Below are 18,630 nucleotides of genomic sequence, written 5' to 3'. Positions count from 1 at the left end.
AAAAAAGCAACAAAGAACTGTCAAAAGCTCTGGACAAAAGAAAACTACAAATAACACAGCAAAGCTCTCGGTTGACTTCTACCATGGCCTCAGGACTAAAACTGCTAATTGATGGGTGTCGATGTATTCGGGTGCTTGGCTAAATGGATAATGGCTGCATTTAGGTACAGCAAAGGGCATGATTGCATGCGCGCTGTTCATAATTTGACCTGGCGGCTGCTACCGTTCCATAACACCATCAAATGCCTCTGTGATCCCTGATGAGAAAATAAACGATGGACAAAGGTAAATTACCAATGTAGCGAATGGCTGAATGTGATTTGTTAGTTTTATTTTTTTTTGGAAAGTGCAAAATACAAATTGATAGATTTTATCTTACAAAAGACAACAGGCTCATTAAAGTTGAATGGAGTCATTAGAGTCACACAACCAACTGTGTGCATACATAAACATGCAATACTGTGCAATAGTCTTAAAAAAAATTGTTTGGGCCTTAAGTGTGTGCTTGTAAAAACACTATACGACATTATGACAAGAATTTCTTGTTTTTCCAAAAGGTAGTGGAGAAGCTGAGAGCTGATTAGAAGAAAACTGGCTTGGTTCCAGGTTTCTCCTCCAATGCCTTTAGCCATCTCATGAATTTCCTCAGATTCACAAGCAGCAGCTCACCTGATTTAACTACATAAAGCACATATTAACCAAACCGCGTACTGGATGATAACTGCAAATAATACTGGGCTTACCCTAAGGACAGGTTTGGAAATGGTCAAGCACACACACTGACATATATAAAATCACTACTGTTTGTATTAATATATTCTGACTTTATTCTAATATTGGTGTTTTCTTATAAAGCCAATACCTGCTTACTTCCAAGATGAATAGTTTTTCTCAAATGCTTAAAACATTTGCACAGTACTGTACATCAATCAGCCATAACAATAAAATCACCTTCCTAGTACTGTGCAAGACCTCTTCGTGCCACTAGAACAGCGAGGACATAGCCAGCATGAACGTTTTCAGCTATTTGTGCTACAGTAGTTCTTCTGTGGGTTCGTATCGCTTCCCAGGTACACTGATGAGTTTTGGGCGGCCATTACCTTGTAACCAGTCTACCGCTTGTCCATACTTTGAGCACTTATGGTAGGTACTAACCACTGCATACCAGGAACACGCCAGATGTTCCGATCCAGTCTACCCATCATAATCTCATAGTCTCTTGTCAAAGTGGCTCAGATCTTTACACTTGTCTGTTTTTCCTGCTTCCAACTTTCAACATCAACTTCAAGAACTGACTTGCTGCCCAATATATTCCATCCCTTGACACGTGGTGTCATTGTCGTTTCATGTGTTTTAATGTTATGGCTGCTTGGTTAATATGAACACACATACTCCTTCAAATAGTCGATTGCAGTGAATGAGGGAAGTTTCCTATAAAGTGATACAGCTCCTCAGCTGAAGCAGTCCATACTGGCTTTGGCCCTCTCCATCTCGTGAAGGAAGTTATAGAACTGTGGCAGAGTCAATTCTGAAAGTGCACAGGGAGAAAAGGAAAACATCTGTCAGAGATCAACATCTGGAAAAAACATCTAAAAAGACAGAAAGTCATTCTTGGCCTTCATGGTCTAGATCTGCCCATTCTAACAGTGAAGCGTAATTACAAATAAGGATTAATTAAGAATAAATTTAATGATTCATGCTTATATTTACAAAAATAAACAATTCTCTACCATCCATTAAACTCTACAAATTACACCACTCCCAACATGAGTCATCCAACACAAACAAAAAAGTAACTTTCAGTTAAAGTCATTGGGAAATTTTGATCTTACCCATAAACACGTTTTCTGTGGTGTTCCCCTTTCTGACCACCAGCTTAAGCTGCAGGGAATATAAAAAAAAAATCAACAAATAATTACTAGAGATCTACGCTTTGTGGTGTCAATTAGCTGGAGATTAAATGCATTAGCCATTAGAGCTGTTACAGCAGGAGTTGGCCTTCTGTTCAGCCTCATGCTACATCAAAATGGAAAGTGTTAAAAAGCCAGCCTTCTGGCTATTGTTCACGTGTGTGCTTGCATGTGTGTTCCTGTGTGTGTGTGGAGCCTGTTTATGTGAGCAGGGTGATGAGTGACTGACGGGTGAAAGACTGTTCTGAGCATAGGAGAGAAACCAATGCAGAGCCATTGCCATCTATACAAGTCCAATGTGATGAAATGGACAAAAAGCATTTGTGCTCTGTGTCTTCAGGACTACAGGGACAGAAGGCCATTCAGGTCTGTCCTTTAAAAACACATAAATCTCATAAGCTCTGGATTTTTGCTTTTTCCCCCTTTGACTCGGATGGAATCAACTTTTATTATTTAGATGGTTGATATATTATGCTCAAATTTCATTGGTTACAAATGTCCAACTCAATTCAGATGAATTATAGTTTCATCTTTACTGTGTGATGGGTGTGATGTAGGATTTACCTGCAGGAAGATGTTTCCAGCCTTCTGCAGCTCACTCGTTCCGACAGTAACTACAAATGAAGACAAACAATTTTTATTCACCACTCAGGAGCAACAGCTTCTTTCTTTAAATATATACTCCTGCCTGCTTAAACTAATCTCCATCTCCATCTTTCATACACTACACAGCTTGTCTAGTCCCTGTAGAGAAGAACTGCCAATAGAATAGGACTCTCTGGAGCAGATAAACATGAACCTATAGACACCATGCCTAATGCCAGGCATGGGCTAGATGGGTATAAAGCCCCGTAGGATAGAGCTGTGGAGCAGTGGAACGTGAGTTCTATGGAATGATGGTGGTGCTCCATCCAAACTTTACTTATCATCCAACATCCTGATCATTCTAATGCTCTTGTCGCTGAATGCAATCAAATCCTCACAGCTATGAAACAAAATCTAGTAGAAAGCCTTCCCTGGACAGTAGAGACTAAAGAGTTACTCCAACAAAAGTGAAATAAACACTTTAATACCCTTGATTTCAGAAGAAACAATGAATGAGCAGGTGTCCCAATACTTTTAAGTATTTTCCTGTACCTAGGAAACTGATGCAACTGGCCATTGGCTTCTATTTTGAGCGTGTTTTGACCGGGTGTGATGGTTCCAACTATGGGCTAGATTCTTCAAGATAACCATCAGATTTATCATGGCACTTTAGAGCAAGTAGAGCAAGTCTTGCAGTAACATTTATAAATGAGGATTACCAGCATTTTCACTGGGATTTATAAACATAAAACTGGGTTTTACTGTCTGTGGCTAGTTGTGTAGCGTGAAAGGTGTAAAAACTACAGTAGAAAGTGTTAAATGTAAGAGCATAATTACTTACCACCAAATTTCCACTCCATATCCACCAGCTGGTTTACCATCAGTGTCTGTCCAACTGCCAATCTGGACAACAGTGGGTAGTGGACCCTCCACTAAAATGTGAAAACACTTATTAAACATACAGGCATTACATTTGCTACTAAATACTCACTCAATCTATATATAAAAGCATGCAAAGGAAGATTATGATGTACCTGATCAGAAAAGTGAGTGGCCTTGTCTTCATTTAAGCCTATTAAATGAAAGGTTCAGAGAATGACATCGTTTATCATCCTGTCTACACCAGTTGATAATGCAGGGTTCACACCAGCCCAAACTCTAAAATTATGCAATTTCCTTAAGAGTGAATACAGTTTCCAGCCATGCAATTATCTAGTGAGAGCAACAGTGCCTGCATGTTCCATTCAATAACTGCGCAGGTCATATGCAGACACTGTACATTTCACATCATTCACTCTACTGCGATCGTAGTCTCTCGCTCCCACACAACTACTCAAATGTCCAGTGGCATTGTAAAAAGCCATCTATGTTACATACTGTTTAAAAGCTGCTAAAAAGCAGAGTTTGAATGAGAGGGCTTCCATATAGGGCTAAATCTCAAATGGCTGCCCCCCACTACGTATGTCATTATTGGTCAACTATTGGTTTTAGGCCCAAAAAGTGCACTAAATGTTAAATGAAGATTTGCACAACATATGGCTGAATATACACGGCTGCAGTATGCCCACATATGATTGTATTCAACATATAGTTCATTATTTGGCTGTCGAAGCTAGGATGTACAGTTATGTAAAAGTTACCCAGTCATATGCACTACATTGTATTGTAGACTTGTATTGTTTTTCCAATTAATTTAGCAACTAAAATGCCTCTGTATAGCATGTTTACTTATTTCCACATTGAAAATAAACATGCCATTTAAACAAAGGTTTCCAAACTTTTGCATATGACTATATTGCCTTAGGTTTCTCATAATTGATCTTTATATATGTCCTATGAATTTGCAGGAGATAAAACACCTACAGTCATTCGCTTCAGTGTTTTACACTGCAAAAAAAGAGAAGGTCATACCCAGGGACAGCAGGTCCTCTTTCACTTGCTCAGGTGTGAGATTCTTCTTTAGAGCACCTAAAAGAGAAAAACAGGACTATATCTTTTAAGATTTTAACACAATAAGCCAAAACTAAAAGCCTTATCAGAGGTTAAAAAAAACTGATTATATAAGATTCCAATTCTCAAACGTTTCCTTTTATAGCTTAAGCGCAAAGTAAATTTCAAGAGTGCTTCCATGATGATGTCAATGTAGTGCAAGAGTACAAAATCACACACTGAGTGGCAGTTATTTAAAAGCGATCTGTAATTACTTTGCTCTCAAGCCACGCTGGGTTTTCCCATTTCCTGCTATTTCCTCACCCTCAATGCTTCCGTCCAAAATGTCTACATTAATCCAAGTCTAGATATAGAATTAAGCTGACATTTAGGGGTCAGCTAAGGAACTGAGAGTAGGCTTTGTGATTACCATGTGGAAGCAGGAGAATGCTCTTCATTAGGCCTCTAAGTGGACCTGCACCCATGCCATTCTCTCCTGCAAACTCGCTCAGCTGTGCCAGGAACCGCTCAGACTAAAAAGACACACAAACAACCATCCTCGATTTTACACATACCCATAAGGCCAAATGTGCAAAAATCTGTTGCCATCCCATGCCAATCAGCAGCCATTCCTGTTGCTATGTAGCAGGGGACAGTACAAGCAGTCTAATCAGGAGAGGGTTCACGCACCTCTTTGGGCTCCAGCAGGAACTGGTACAGTAGCTCAGTTAAGCTCACGAATTGCTGTAGAGAGCAGAGAGTAAAAAGAGTATTAATGGCATGATACATTATTAGCACAATTAACAAGTCACCTAGCTGTGTAACATGACTCAAATATAAGCCACACTGGATAAAAGCATCAGCCAAATGCCACAACGGAAATGTAATTGTAAACCCTGAGGGTGCTTATTAAAGTGACGTCAATAGTTACTGTACTGTTACTGTAAAACATGACTTAAAAGCTAAACTCAAAGATATTATTTAGCTTTATTTCATTAAACTATAAATACAAATGTTTTAATAAAAAACTATTTATTAGTTAAAAAAAATATATATAAAATTATAAAAATATAAATATTCTAAAATTCAGTGTTAAGTCAATTAAATGCTGCATTTGAGACATTTGGAGAAATCTTTAATGCTGCTCATAGCTTTCAGCCCGTCATTAATGCCTACACATGTCCATATACAGAACTATTTGACATTTATTTATTTGACATGGTCAATACAGCATCACTGGAACTGCAACATACAGTTATGTACAAGAACCAGATGCAGTGTGTTTAGTGTTTATAGCAAAATGCTAATTCACAACAATTTGCTGCAGAATGTCAACCTTGTAAGTAACTTGAGTATCGCTGCTATGATAACACGGAAGTTGGTTGTCCGTGCTGGGAATGACGTCACACCCAAGTTGACAGTGTTCCAGTTAAACACTCCAATACCTGTTTGATACTTAACCACATTTCCAAAAACAGTTAGCTAATCAAAGCATGTTTCACCTTCCGAGTAGGGAATTCGATCTGTGGGGGCTTTCCAGTTAAAAGTTCCTAGAAAGCCCCTCAGAAAATCTGACATCCCTGTTCCAACAGGAAGCAGCATTAAACAAACATTTGAAGGCTCTGACATGTTCAAGTGGCACATTCCTTATTCTGTACGTTACAGCTGATCCTTTAATCAAGACTTTTAAGACTAAATAATAATGGGCTAGCCTGTTAGCCTGCTAACTGACTGCTGAGCTGTTCAGCCTAGACCTGGTTAAACACACCTTTTACTTCAATTATACTCAAATTTGTACAAGCAAACCGTTCATTTTGTTTAATTTTCATACAATTTGAAACTCATTTTTATTAAAGAACCAAATTTCTTCAAAGATTAACACAACAGTGAATTGCATGCCAACAGCTCCCCTTGTGGAGAAAGTCCAACACTTTAAAATCATCTACCGCCCATCATTCAAAGTGCTACTGAAACTAATCCCCAAGCCAATTTAATGAGAAGTTGCATTTTAATCCGTGAAAACTAACTATTCTATTAATAATCTATGAAGTGATATATGTTACTCCAGTAATTGAGACATATTCTTTAGTGTGCTTAGTGTGGCGCAACAGATAACACCACTACCTGCACCATGTGGGAGGCTGGGGTTCGATTCAAGGTCTGGGTGACTGTGCTGTGCTACATCAATAAGAGTCCTTGGGCAAGACTCCTAACACTACATTGGCCCACCTCTGTAATACGAGTTCCCTTGTAAGTCGCTCTGGAGAAGAGAGTCAGCTAAATGCCGTAAATGTAAATGTAGTGATAAGAAACAAACATATCAGAAAAGGTTTACGGGTGAACATGAATATCACATTAATGTTGAATTACGCTAACACTCCAAACAACTTTCTTTTAAAATGCAGATAATAATATTAGAGTAAATGCAGTCTTTTCTCAGTTTAGCGAGTCTGACATTATAATAGCATTGAGGAAATGCCAGCTTTAAGCTGTCTGGGTGCCTATTAACTTTTTTCTGCTGGACTTTGGACTTTGGACGGTTTTAGTGAACAAATAACTAGATGAAACATATGGGAAGCTGGCTAAAGCAGGGACCAGGAAGATCAGTCTAAACACTGAAATGATTACATTGTTTCTACACTCACTGTCCATTATATCTACTCCACTTCCCATATAGGAGCATTTTGTAGTTATACAATTACAGACTGTAGTCCATTTGTTTCTCTGCATACCTTGTTAGTCTCTTTTCACCCTGTTCTTTAATGGTCAGAACCTCACAGAACAGGTAGTATTTGGGTGATGGGTCCTTCATCAGAGGTCACAGGATGCTGACCACAGGACGCTGTCCACAGGATGCCGCCGGCTGGAAATTTTTTGTTGGTGGACTATTCCAGTAGTGATGCTCCAGCAGCACTGCTGTGCTGTGTCCACTTGTACCGGCACAACACACACCAACATGCTGCCACAATGTCAGTGTCACTATAGTGCTGAGAATGACCCACCATCCAAACACTATCTGCTCTGTGGTGGTCTGTCCTGTGGGGTCCTGATCATTGAAGAACAAGGTAAAAAGAGTATACAGAGAAACAGATGGACTGCAGACTGTAATTGTAGGACTATAAAGTGCTCCTTTATGGTTTATAAACACCTGTTCATACAAGGAGTTCATATGGCCTAACAAGACATTTCCACTTACATTTAAGGCATTTAGCAGACGCTCGACTCCAGAGCGACAGCGAAAGTGCTTCACTGTTTACTCAGAAAAGTATCCTTAGCTAGTTTGTGTAGACTGGGATCCAAAACATACTTCTAAGCTTAGCTACTACTAAATACAAAAAAGTCAGTACTGAGACCACAATACTCGACATTACACTTTACCCAAGTTATCTTTGAAAAGAGGAGTCTTTAGTCTACGTTTGAAGACAGCGAACGACTCTGCCGCTCGGACTCCCAAGGGAAGGTCATTCCACCACTTTGGTGCCAGGACAGAAAGAAGCCTGGATCGTTGTCTTCCATGGATCTTAAGGGATGGCGGGTCAAGCCGAGCCACACTTGAAGACCAAAGGGCTCCTGGTACAGATCGGCTTTTGACCACTCACATAAAGTATGGAGGGGCTGGTTCATACTTGGCTTTGTAGGCCAGCGCCAGGGTTTTCAATCTGCTACAGAAAGCCAGAGAAGAGAACGAGCTGATATAACGAGACACTTCTAATACTGTATGTAGAGCTCAACTGAGGTGCTACTCATAGAGAAACCAGTGCTGGTAAAGGCAAATCATCCCTGACCTGGTAGGTTTGCTCATTTGCTGAATAGCTCAATATAAATATGAACAAATTCTAGGTAGTATTGGAGCCCCTAGAGTATCAAGGTAGTAAAGTATTATTTAGAAACACAATATATCCCCTGGATTAAACACTTTAACAATGCGTTCCCTTAGTTTAGAAAGAATCTAAAAAAAAAAAAAACAATCTGAAAGGACCCTAGCTTACTGTAGAAATACACAACGTCTAGCTTAGCTAACTCCTTCAAGCTGCATTTTGCTTAAAAAAAATACCATTTAGCTTTTATCCAAGCAAACTCTCCGGTTTATTAAAGGTTATTAAAGCACACTACAAACACTATGACAGTCTTTAGATTAAGCTCAGAGAGAAACTCAGGGAAACAAGTGTGTGAAGCTGAGCTAGTGCTAGCTAGCTAGCTACCCCATTCAGCCGGCCAGCCTGGTAGCTAGCTTAGCATCAAGCTAAACCTAATATGCAGAGATATAATTCATGGCCGGTTATGGACACTGAACTCTTACCTGCTCTGTGAATTTATTCAGGGTTTGAAAGTCATTGCTGACACTGTCAGGCAGAGTGTCCTTAGTAAAATGTAGCTGTAACATGACCTCGGTTTCTCTCCTCAGCGAGCGGCTCTCGGCGAACTCACAGCTACTGCAGGACTTCCGCGTAAATCACGAGTCTTCGGATTCACTTCTGAACTTTCCTCAAGGCGCGGTGTGGTTTTTAGAAATGAAGGGTCACTTCATCAGTTATATAATAGAATAGCTCATGAAATTACCACAAAAAAAATAATTTAACGATTTCCTTTCGCTCGTTTAGAAAGAACACACTTCTCAGAAATAGCCCAAATCGACTAAATAAGCGCTTCCTAAAGTGATGGTCTAGGATAGCTCAACTCTCTCTATTAGCTTCATACGTGTGAATTAAACATGTTTAGAGTGAGTTTAGAGGCGATCCTGTATGAAGTGTGTAAAAAATACATGTGGATTGCATGTGATGCCTTGAAACGGTAGCTAGATAATCACGTGTGTTTTAGGGGCGCCCTGATATGGAAATGTGTCCCAATGCTGGCATCAGGGAAAAGGTTCATAAGTGAGAATATTGAGATGACTGGGTTTAAAGGGTTACGAGTGCAGTAAAATGATCAAAAAGCAGAGTCACTTAATCACTATGCTCTGCTGCTATATTTATCTTATAAATATAATTATCAGCTACTGGTTAAAAAAATATTAAATCTCAAATCTTTTTTTTTAGTGATATTTTGCACTGTTTGATAGCACACTGCCTCTGGGCTGGACACGGGTGTGACAACTGTGCTTTACTCCTTGCACTTGTTGGAGGTGTGTTGCCTGTAGACACTCTGTGTTGGCCAGGCCTTTTATTTAACTATTATCTTTAAAAAATAGTTTGGCTATGAAAAGACACAAATGTGCATCTTTCTTGAGGAAACGTAAGTGTTGCACGCGTTTGCAGTACTGCATTGGACTTTAGGATTGGACCATGTTGTACCTGTAAATCTGTACATTATGAAATTACATGAACAGTAGGGCATCCCCTAAAAAAAAAATAACCTATACTCTTAAACACAGAGTTCAAGTGTCCTTTAGTGAGGTCAGTGGTCTGATGTCTGATTAAAACCACACTATGTAGCAGTATCATCCTAAAACAACAGCTTTGAGATCATTTTGATTTGACTCTAAACAGAGAGAAGGATGTCTGGGTCACTGACACTCAGGGCCCTGAATGCCAGCTACTGCTTTATGTAGCTTTGGTGCGTGAAGTCATTTTTATGTATATATCCTGTAATATTCCTCTACCACGATAGTCGACATGCTTCTTTCACTTCCCCGAGTCAACGAATGCACATTTATCACTGTTCATGAGGCCAAACACTGCATGTGTGAAGGTGAATTCTGAAATACGGATTCTTGCAGGCTTTAAGGGGGTCTTCGGACTGACGGAAAACCTTTGTATTTGGTTCTTTACAGAATCTTAAAAACAATAGTTGTACATAGCACCAAAAACTGAGTCAAATAACCCCTTTTCAGTACAGTAATAGCCTTTATTGCTTAGCGTGTAGCTGAAAGGTGGGACAGCCATTTTGAGCAGCCTAAATTTGACCTCAGCACAGGAAGGTGTAGCTAGCATTACTACAAAGCGAGACACGCAGATGAGACTATAGTTTAAAATGTAGCTGATAAGTTTTATTAAATCACTGTTTGCTTGTTTTCGTTGCTTTTTGATATATTTTATAAGCAAATAATGTAGGATTTCGGTACGTATTTAGAGGGATGAACGAGTCCAGTGTCTGTTAGCAACGATAGCATGGGTGCTAACGGCATCTTCAGACGTGAACTGAAGAGGCGCGAGCCAGACATCAGTACTGTCTTAGATGACGGACTGCTTCTGCGGTAGTGAGGAATCTTGCTTATCTGATATTTTATAAAACTATTTTATAAGACTAGTTTTACTCAGATTTGATGAATGAGCAGTTTTCCTGAGGTAAATTATTTTTTTTATTGATGAATTTTATTGACGTATACAAAGCGAGTCAGTCTGTTTCCCACCCTAAGGGAAGGCACCATGTTTGCAGTGTGTAAGAGCTGTAACTGCTCATCATTTACAGGCCATTAAAACACAGACCGGCTGTGGTTACTGTGGCTCTCGGGTTGGCTGTGCCGAGCACAGACAGCTCCTCCTCCCAGGTGTTTCCTAGAGAGGCGAGAGCAGCAGCCAGCACGCAGAAGGGGTTAAACGTGAGAAGGTAAATGTAGTGTTCGTTCATAGAGGGCGCGATTCGAGACCCGGGAAAAGTCACGCCCGACTACAGAGGCGCCGGAGCGCGACAGCGACAAGCCCATTTCCAGATCTCCCCCCGGGGCTTTAGGTGCGCGGCGGAGAGCGGAGCGGTGTGTGACACCTTTGGCCACCTTCGGACTAGCCGAAAAACTACTACCGAGCCCGGCACGGTTCCTTTAAGCTAAACTCTCCATACAAACAGGTAAGTTTCTCTCCCAACTTCTCCTTCTCCTCCACTGCTCTACCGCTGCAGCTGCACGGCGCGCGCGCTACCGGCGCGAGCTTGAGGGCATCGAGACCGCGCGTTTTCGATAAGCACGAGCTCTAATACCTGGCCGGAGTCCCGCTTGCTCGCTCGCTCGCTCGCTCGTTCTTTCCTCGTGCAAAAAGGCTGAAGTCGGAGCACGCACAGCCCACAAGGACCTGTTCGTTACTAACGGTGCGTGGTGCACGCGACAGCCTCGAGAGCGATTATGTAAGAGACGCGCGAGGAAAGGAGCGAGCGACTTTTTCCAACTTTCACTTCAGGTAAGTTCTGTTTCTTGGTCGCGCGCGCGTGCAAAGTGCAACCAAAGTGCAGGCCAGCTGTGCCACCCTCAGCTTGAAGCTTTAGCTCCGTTGTTACACGCAGGAGTCTGAGAGTGTTATACAGTGGCACTGCGACTCCATGTGCGGACCCCCAGACCTCCCCACACACGAGCATGTTGGGGTGCTGGTGCTCGCGAGGGCAATGTGTGAGTGAGCTCTGTAACTTTGGACGACGACTTCTTCGATTTTTGAGCGCGAGCACGTAACTCCCTGTTACGACGCGAGCGCGTGTCAGAGGTGTTTTTCTAATGGACACTCGCGTGCTGTAGCCTGCCGTTATCACCCTGTTGAACTTAGAGTCCGAGACGCGGTGAGCAGGTATGAGTGTTTACGCTGCGGTTCAGGGCAGGAGCTCGCAGTGACGTGGAGTTACAGCAAGGCAGAAGGTAGGCTAATTCATTTATCACTGCAGAAATCGTCCTCGCTTTATTTATTCAGTATTTATCTGTTTGTTTGTTTAGATAAGCAAATTAATCGACAAATAATTTCACTTTTCACCCAAAGTTAACAAATGAAACCCGAGCTGAAGAAAGTTGGACGTTAAATCTGTGAAACAGTGTTATCTGCTGGGCTGCTCGCGCGCTACTCGCGGTATAACGAGTGCTGAACAAATCGCTTATCTGAACCGATTCTTCAGAACAAATCAGTCAAACTTAACTCGTTCCACACTGCGCACATATCTTTGCTCTTTGCTTTATGTTTGTGCTTTGTGCACTCCGAGTCTCACTCTTTCACCCTGTCGCTCGCTGATCCGAATCGTATTCGAAGAAGATGAAGTTGAAATGAACCTGTGAATCACTGACTCGAACGCTCGATTCTTTACATCTGGCAGGGCTGAAGAATCGGTTCGATGCTCCTGAATCTCTGCGCAGCCTCGCGTAGGAACGCAGCTGACCAATGCGGGGTTTTGCGCGCGCTGTAGCGAGATCGCGCGCGCGCGCACACACACACAACATAGATGCATGTGTGCACAAATGATCAGTGTGTTAATTGCGTGTGTTTAGTGTGTTCAGGGTTGACATTATTTGCAGTTGTAGTTTAACCAGTTGAGCCCTAGTGTATCCTAATGCAGAAACTATTGTGAATTATTTGACAACCATTTGATATAGCATATCTTGTCCCACAGGGTTCTAGTTTATGGCCCATAAAACTGGTAATTATGGCAACCGATGTAGTGACTCACACACAGCTCACTGACTCCAGCCTTTACCGTTAATAGGGGAATTCCGTCTGTCCTTAAAATAGTCATGTAGAGTGGTCTGGGGTGAAAACCTCTGTCTTAGAGAAACACAAGCCTACTTGTTCACTCAGAGCAGTTCACAGTGGTGGAGATAAGACAGCTGTTATGCTGCCTGATGCCCAAGAATTTGTTTTATGAGACTTTTGAGATCATCAGCTTTAGGTTCTCAGAATACACACAGATGGCAGGGAGTTGTATTGCAATATACTGAAGAATACATTGTGAACATTATCCACACTACACATTAGAAGCATGGAGGGCATGTGTAGGTGTTGGATAGTAAATCAAGTAAACAAAATGGCTATATTTGTGTTGTAGACGTTGCGATCACTGGTTGCCATCACCGACATTGTAAAGAAATCAGTCGGCAAGTGTCCCTACAATACACCCATGTTTTACACATAACTGCTCCGAGTGACTTTCCGTCTCAGCAGCCGAATGAATCAGGAATTCTGATGAACTGATAAAATTCTCATTTAATAAACAAAACTAATATTTTGGCTGTTTTAGGCAGTAGTAGATCTACAGATATACAATCTGACTTATATACATGCAGTCACATATATATCATAATATTATAATGATACACATAATAGATTATTGCATATTTTGCTGTCACACAAGAACCCTGCATCTCCAAACTGGCAACTGTACTGGAGTAGAAAGTAACCTACTTGGCCTACAGTGGAAGTCAATGTAAAAAATTAATTTGGAGCATTTCTATTGGTCCATTCATCATACCAACTTGACAACTGCAATATTTTAAATAATATCATATAGTTTTTTTTTGTTTTTGTTTTTTTTGGTGTTACAGTGTATTGGGAACTGTGTATATCCAAAGGACTGTGAATTTTCCATCCTCTCAGTGGTAACCCTGGGCTAGGTGCAAAGAGCACATCCCTTAAGGGCTTTTCCTTATCCCCTTAAAAAGCCCATGAACCGCCGGTTCTGTTTCCAAAGAATAGCCCCAGCAGTTTCTACAGAAGTCCCTGTAATTACTGAATAATACACCTTCATGTGTAATCAGCCTTGGAGTGTTAAGAGGTTAAAGCACACATTTTAGAATCATCCCATTTTTCTCTGACGACATGCTCCGAAATGCACATTGTGACCTAATGTATCACAATAACAAAAATGCACACAATCAGCCATAACAAAGAAACCACTGACGGGGGTGGGATTGACATACTAGGCAGCTAGTGAACAGTCAGTGGTCGGCACCTACCAAAAAAAGTTCCAAGCAAGGACAAACAGTGAACCAGCGACAGGGTCATGGCCACCCAAGGCTCATTGATGTGATTCTTGGAGGCCCCAGCTTGGCTTGGCTCAGCGGTTAGAGCGCCGGGATATCGATAACAGGGTTGTGGGTTCGATTCCTGGGCTCAGCAAGCTGCCACTGTTGGGCCCTTGAGCAAGGCCCTTTACCCTCTCTGCTCCCCGGGCGCTGGAGTTGGCTGCCCACCGCTCTGGGTGGGTGGGTGTGTACTCACTGCCCCTAACACACATGTGTGTGTGTGAGTGTGTGTTCACTACCAGATGGGTTAAATGCGGAGGACACATTTTGCTGTACACTGTACAGTGACAAATACGTGCACCTTTACCTTACCTTGTAACTTACAGCTGCAGTCACTGCTTACGTCTTGGCTCACGCATTCAGTGGTCTTGTGGGGTCCATGTCTTGATGGGTCGTAGCTGTGTTTGTGGCATGAGGGCATGTATGCTCTATTAGGCTGGTATTTAAGACATAAGAACATAAGACAAACTGGGGCCTATTCCTACTGCACTTTGGCACCCTAACATTGTCTTCTCCTCAAACGAACTGCTTTAGAGATTTATGTTTAAATAAGTTTAAGATGTGATCTGTTATTGTGGAGTGTAAAATAACAAGCTGGTTTCTTTTTTTACGAGCAGGACTCCCAGTTATGGGAGATGAATCTTGAACTTCTTCGAATGCACATTTCAGTGTTTCTTAAGGTAGTTCTGGTGGTTCCAGAAGCCTCTGTGTTCTAAATGTCGGCCTCTCTTTCATACCTTTTGTCTTACTCCCACACACATTATGCACCTACACATGCCTGCCCGTGTGCACACACACACACACACACACACACACACACACACACACACACACGGCATTTACAAACCCCCCCCTCCCATTAGGTTGAGTCTCTAATCTCTGTCACTCAGGCTTTCACCTTTGATGTGGCCTCTCTTTGTGTTCTCACATTCACTCTCATTCACTCTCATTCACTCATTCACCTTCACAGATGCTCTCTCACTGTGGGCTGAGTGTGTGGGTGGGTGTGTGCGGGCCCTGCAGTGCACGTGTGTTAATGCAACTGTGTAAAGAATTCTTATATCAGGGTTGACACTATTTGCAGTTGTAGTTTAACCAGTTGAGCCCTAGTGTATCCTAATGCAGAAACTATTGTGAATTATTTGGCAACCATTTGATATAGCATATCTTGTGGAGTCCCACAGGGTTCTAATTTATGGCCCATAAAACTGGTAATTATGGCAACCATGTAGTTATAAAAGTAAAGAGCTGGTGTGTGGGCTTACATACAGGCTCTGAGGGTTTAATGTTGTGGTCTAAATATGCTGCTACTCTGTTGGGCTGAATGAAAAAGTGAGGCTTAATTAAATGATTCTGTTTAACTACAGCCATTTATTATTTAGAGTATATCAGAGGCAAAGGAGCGAGAAGCTCTGAAATCTCACACAGGCGCCAATCATGCGTGCTGTCGGCCCACCAGGACCCAGGCCCAGCCCGCCAAGCAGCCATACAAAGAGAAACGCTGCTCCTTTTAGTGCTGTTCTGTAACTCTGGCACCTCTTCATCTTGACAAGCCCCAGTAACGCACCAGCTTCCACTTCTCAAAACTTTCAGCACCTTGTCTGCTCGAGTGGACAGTCGTGTTCCCCTTGAGTTGGCAGAATCTCCTATAAGGTTCATTCTGTTATTATGGTTTAATTTTTATTTTATTGGAGCATTCAGCATTACACAAGTACAATACTTGGAAGCTGTGCTTTACAGTGTCATGAAGCTAATATATTATTTTATTGTATTCCCATACACTTGAAAGCAGCAGTATGATACATTATATAGTTTTCTGATACAGCAGAGATAAGGTGTGCTTTCAATTTAAGTTTATTATAAAATTCAACATTTAAATTTACAGTATTTACAACAAAAGCCGTGTGACCTAACACACTAGCTACAAGCTAACATACAAAACATAATGATACAATACTGAACAAAATCATACAATGTATGTGTAACTTCATTAATCAGATATTAGTAGTTTGAATTGAAAATAAATTGCATCTGATTTTGTATAATTTTTTGGTTTTAGTTTTAGTTCAACATTAAGTTTTAAGAAGAATGTGCAGCATATTTCCAGAATGTTGAGATGCACATAACTGATATTGCACAAGTGAAAAGACAGCTTCAATGACAGTACAGTATAAATCTGTGAAACCCCAAACTGTTGTTCTGCCGGTTAACTGGAAGTATTGCTTTTGGGGTATTCCAATACTATTAACTTTAAAATGTAAATGGCAGGAATTAGAAATCGGTTAAAAATTCATTAACTGTAATGTAGTAATTGATACATTTCTCACTTACTCTTCCTTATCTCATCTCAGCCATCATTTGCCGTCTCTCCATATCATTAGGTGGATCTTTTGCATTGACAAAGCACGCAATTGTTATTCTGGTTGTTACGCGTCGGCAAAGCAGCTCCACCCTAGCTTACCTAGAGACTTCAGTCATTCACTTTGTCGATTGTTATTCATGTCTGGAGCCAGTTGATGGCCCAGGCATGGCCCGTCTGCCAACAGAAGACATGAATAATGTACATTTTAAATAGGCGTCTTTATGTGCAGTGTTTACTTAGTTGAAATAACATGGTCTCCAGGTAGAGGTCACACATGGGTTGATCTAGAGACAAACTCGTCTAGGCAAATCATTACCATTAACATTCCTGGAGAAGAAACACGTCTTCTCAGGTCAGTAGGTTTGGTGACCTCCACATGCCTGTGAATCTGAGGGAGTTGCTGAGTTATGGCACAGGTGCTGCTCCTACACTCACTGGTGACCTTGCTGTAGCTGTATGCGTAAAAGAGCAGGTTACAGATTTAATTATATGCTTTTCCCTTGTTTGTGTGATTTTTGTCATTTTAGTCATTTTTGATAGACTTTGTGTTCTTCAGAGGCCTGTTAACCAATGATGCACTATGATGATCTAGGCATGTTCTGAATTAAAAATGGAGTTTAAGCAGAAAGTCCAATTTAAGTCCAAGGCTTTCTAACTGCGGAGCAGAAATTTCAGAAATTCCAGATTCACAAAAAAAAATAAAAGAGAGAGCTAAAAGAGGAGCGCTAGCTAGGCTAAAGTACGGCCTCCACACGACAGGGTTAGCCGTAACACTGGGGTACGACTCAGCCTTTCCATACAAACAAGACGAATAGTCTATGTCAAATATGCATTGTTTGGGACTTTTTATCCACAGCTCCACAGAAATGTACTATAGGGCCTCCTAGTGGTCTAATACACTGCCACTATGGCTCGGGGGTCGCAAGTTTGAATCCCGAGCCATGCCGCTTTGTCATCAGTGGCCGGAGTCCGAGAGAGCACAATTGGCCGCGTTCTCTTTGTGTGGGTAGATGGCGCTCTCTGTCTCTCATCAGTTTAAAGCGATGTTGGTCAGCACAGGCGTCTGTTAATGAATTAATGAATAGTTCTGTAGTTATTATTTATTAATTAATATGTTCACTAAAACACTTTACAACTCAAAATGAACATGTCATGTACTAACCAGGCTTTTAATCAGTATTCATTTATATGGTAACTATCTACACTTTTTATTCATGACATGTCTTAAGACATGTATACACACATGTGTGCTATTACTGTATTTATTATTCAATACAAATGAATCCACTATTAGGGAATATATTGTTAGCATTTACAAAAGATGGCTAAAAAGGAGGAATTTAAGTAATATTAGCTGGTAATACAGTAAAGCAAAAGCATTAGGCCTATAAAATAACTCTTGGTTGTTCTTGGTTGTGCTTTATCAGTAAGTCCTATGTTAAGTTATCTACAACTTCTTTGCAGGGAAACCAAGACAGACAGTGGCAAACTGAGAGATAAGAGCTACCTATACCAAAAATAAAAAGACTAGAAACCTCCTGGGAAATAATGAGTAACAAACTAAACACAGATGCATTTCTTGGCTGCTGTTCCAAAGTGAAGGCCCCATCATATACAGCCTAGAAATGCAGCCCATGTTCTCATAGATCTGGATGATGCAACTGATGAATCCGTAACAGCTCTCAGTTACCCACAGTTCTCTGTGCACTTAAAATGCGAAGGGAAGTAGGTCATGGAACTCTTTTAATAGTTATTATTTATTTCTGTGAAGAAATTAAAAAGCTAGAGGCGTAATGCAACTGGTTAGACTATTCTGTTTGACCAGTAGGCTAATAAGAAGGAGTCTATATAGGACAGTCCTACCTGGGACCCGCCCAACCTAGCTATAGGAGGATACAGGAGAAGGCGGAGTTTGCTTTACATTAAAAACTATTTCTAACATGTAAATCATTTGGAAAATGTAAAGAAGTAATGTCGAGTAAATCAAGTAAGTCTGTGTGCCAAATTGTTTGCTGCCAAATTGTTTGTTGTGCTGTTGTTGTGGCAATTGTTGTGATGTTTCCCGATGTTTCTATGAATATCTTTGCAATAATACAGTGCAGAAATACAGTCTAAACATTTCCTGAATCTGTAGAGTGAGA

The 18,630-nt window shown here is 41.1% G+C and overlaps 2 protein-coding genes across 3 annotated transcripts in view; one reads left to right on the top strand and one right to left on the bottom strand.

Annotated features, from left to right (window-relative positions):
• Nucleotides 1–286: 286 nt before the first annotated feature.
• On the bottom strand, nt 287–8,860 carry commd7 (COMM domain containing 7). The gene is made up of 9 exons (XM_072696432.1): nt 8,725–8,860; nt 5,115–5,168; nt 4,855–4,957; nt 4,407–4,463; nt 3,530–3,567; nt 3,337–3,427; nt 2,475–2,524; nt 1,833–1,881; nt 287–1,528 (listed from the first exon to the last, which is right to left on the bottom strand). Exons 1-9 carry the CDS (start codon nt 8,806–8,808, stop codon nt 1,452–1,454), a joined length of 603 nt encoding a protein of 200 aa, XP_072552533.1. The 5' UTR covers nt 8,809–8,860; the 3' UTR covers nt 287–1,451.
• A 2,060-nt stretch (nt 8,861–10,920) lies between these two features.
• Nucleotides 10,921–18,630, top strand: part of dnmt3bb.1 (DNA (cytosine-5-)-methyltransferase 3 beta, duplicate b.1) — a 43,231-nt gene continuing 35,521 nt past the window's right edge. Inside the window, exon 1 of one of the 2 annotated variants that reach the window (XM_072696399.1) lies at nt 10,921–11,207. The gene's annotated coding sequence lies outside the window, so the exon portion shown is untranslated. Of the gene's footprint in view, nt 11,208–11,403; nt 11,534–18,630 lie in introns of those variants that run through there. The other variant, XM_072696398.1, reaches the window with a different exon arrangement.

The sequence above is a fragment of the Salminus brasiliensis genome, chromosome 14, assembly GCF_030463535.1.
Source record: "Salminus brasiliensis chromosome 14, fSalBra1.hap2, whole genome shotgun sequence".
Classification (NCBI taxonomy): Eukaryota; Metazoa; Chordata; class Actinopteri; order Characiformes; family Bryconidae; genus Salminus; species Salminus brasiliensis.
This window is presented reverse-complemented; position numbering and strand designations above follow the sequence as displayed.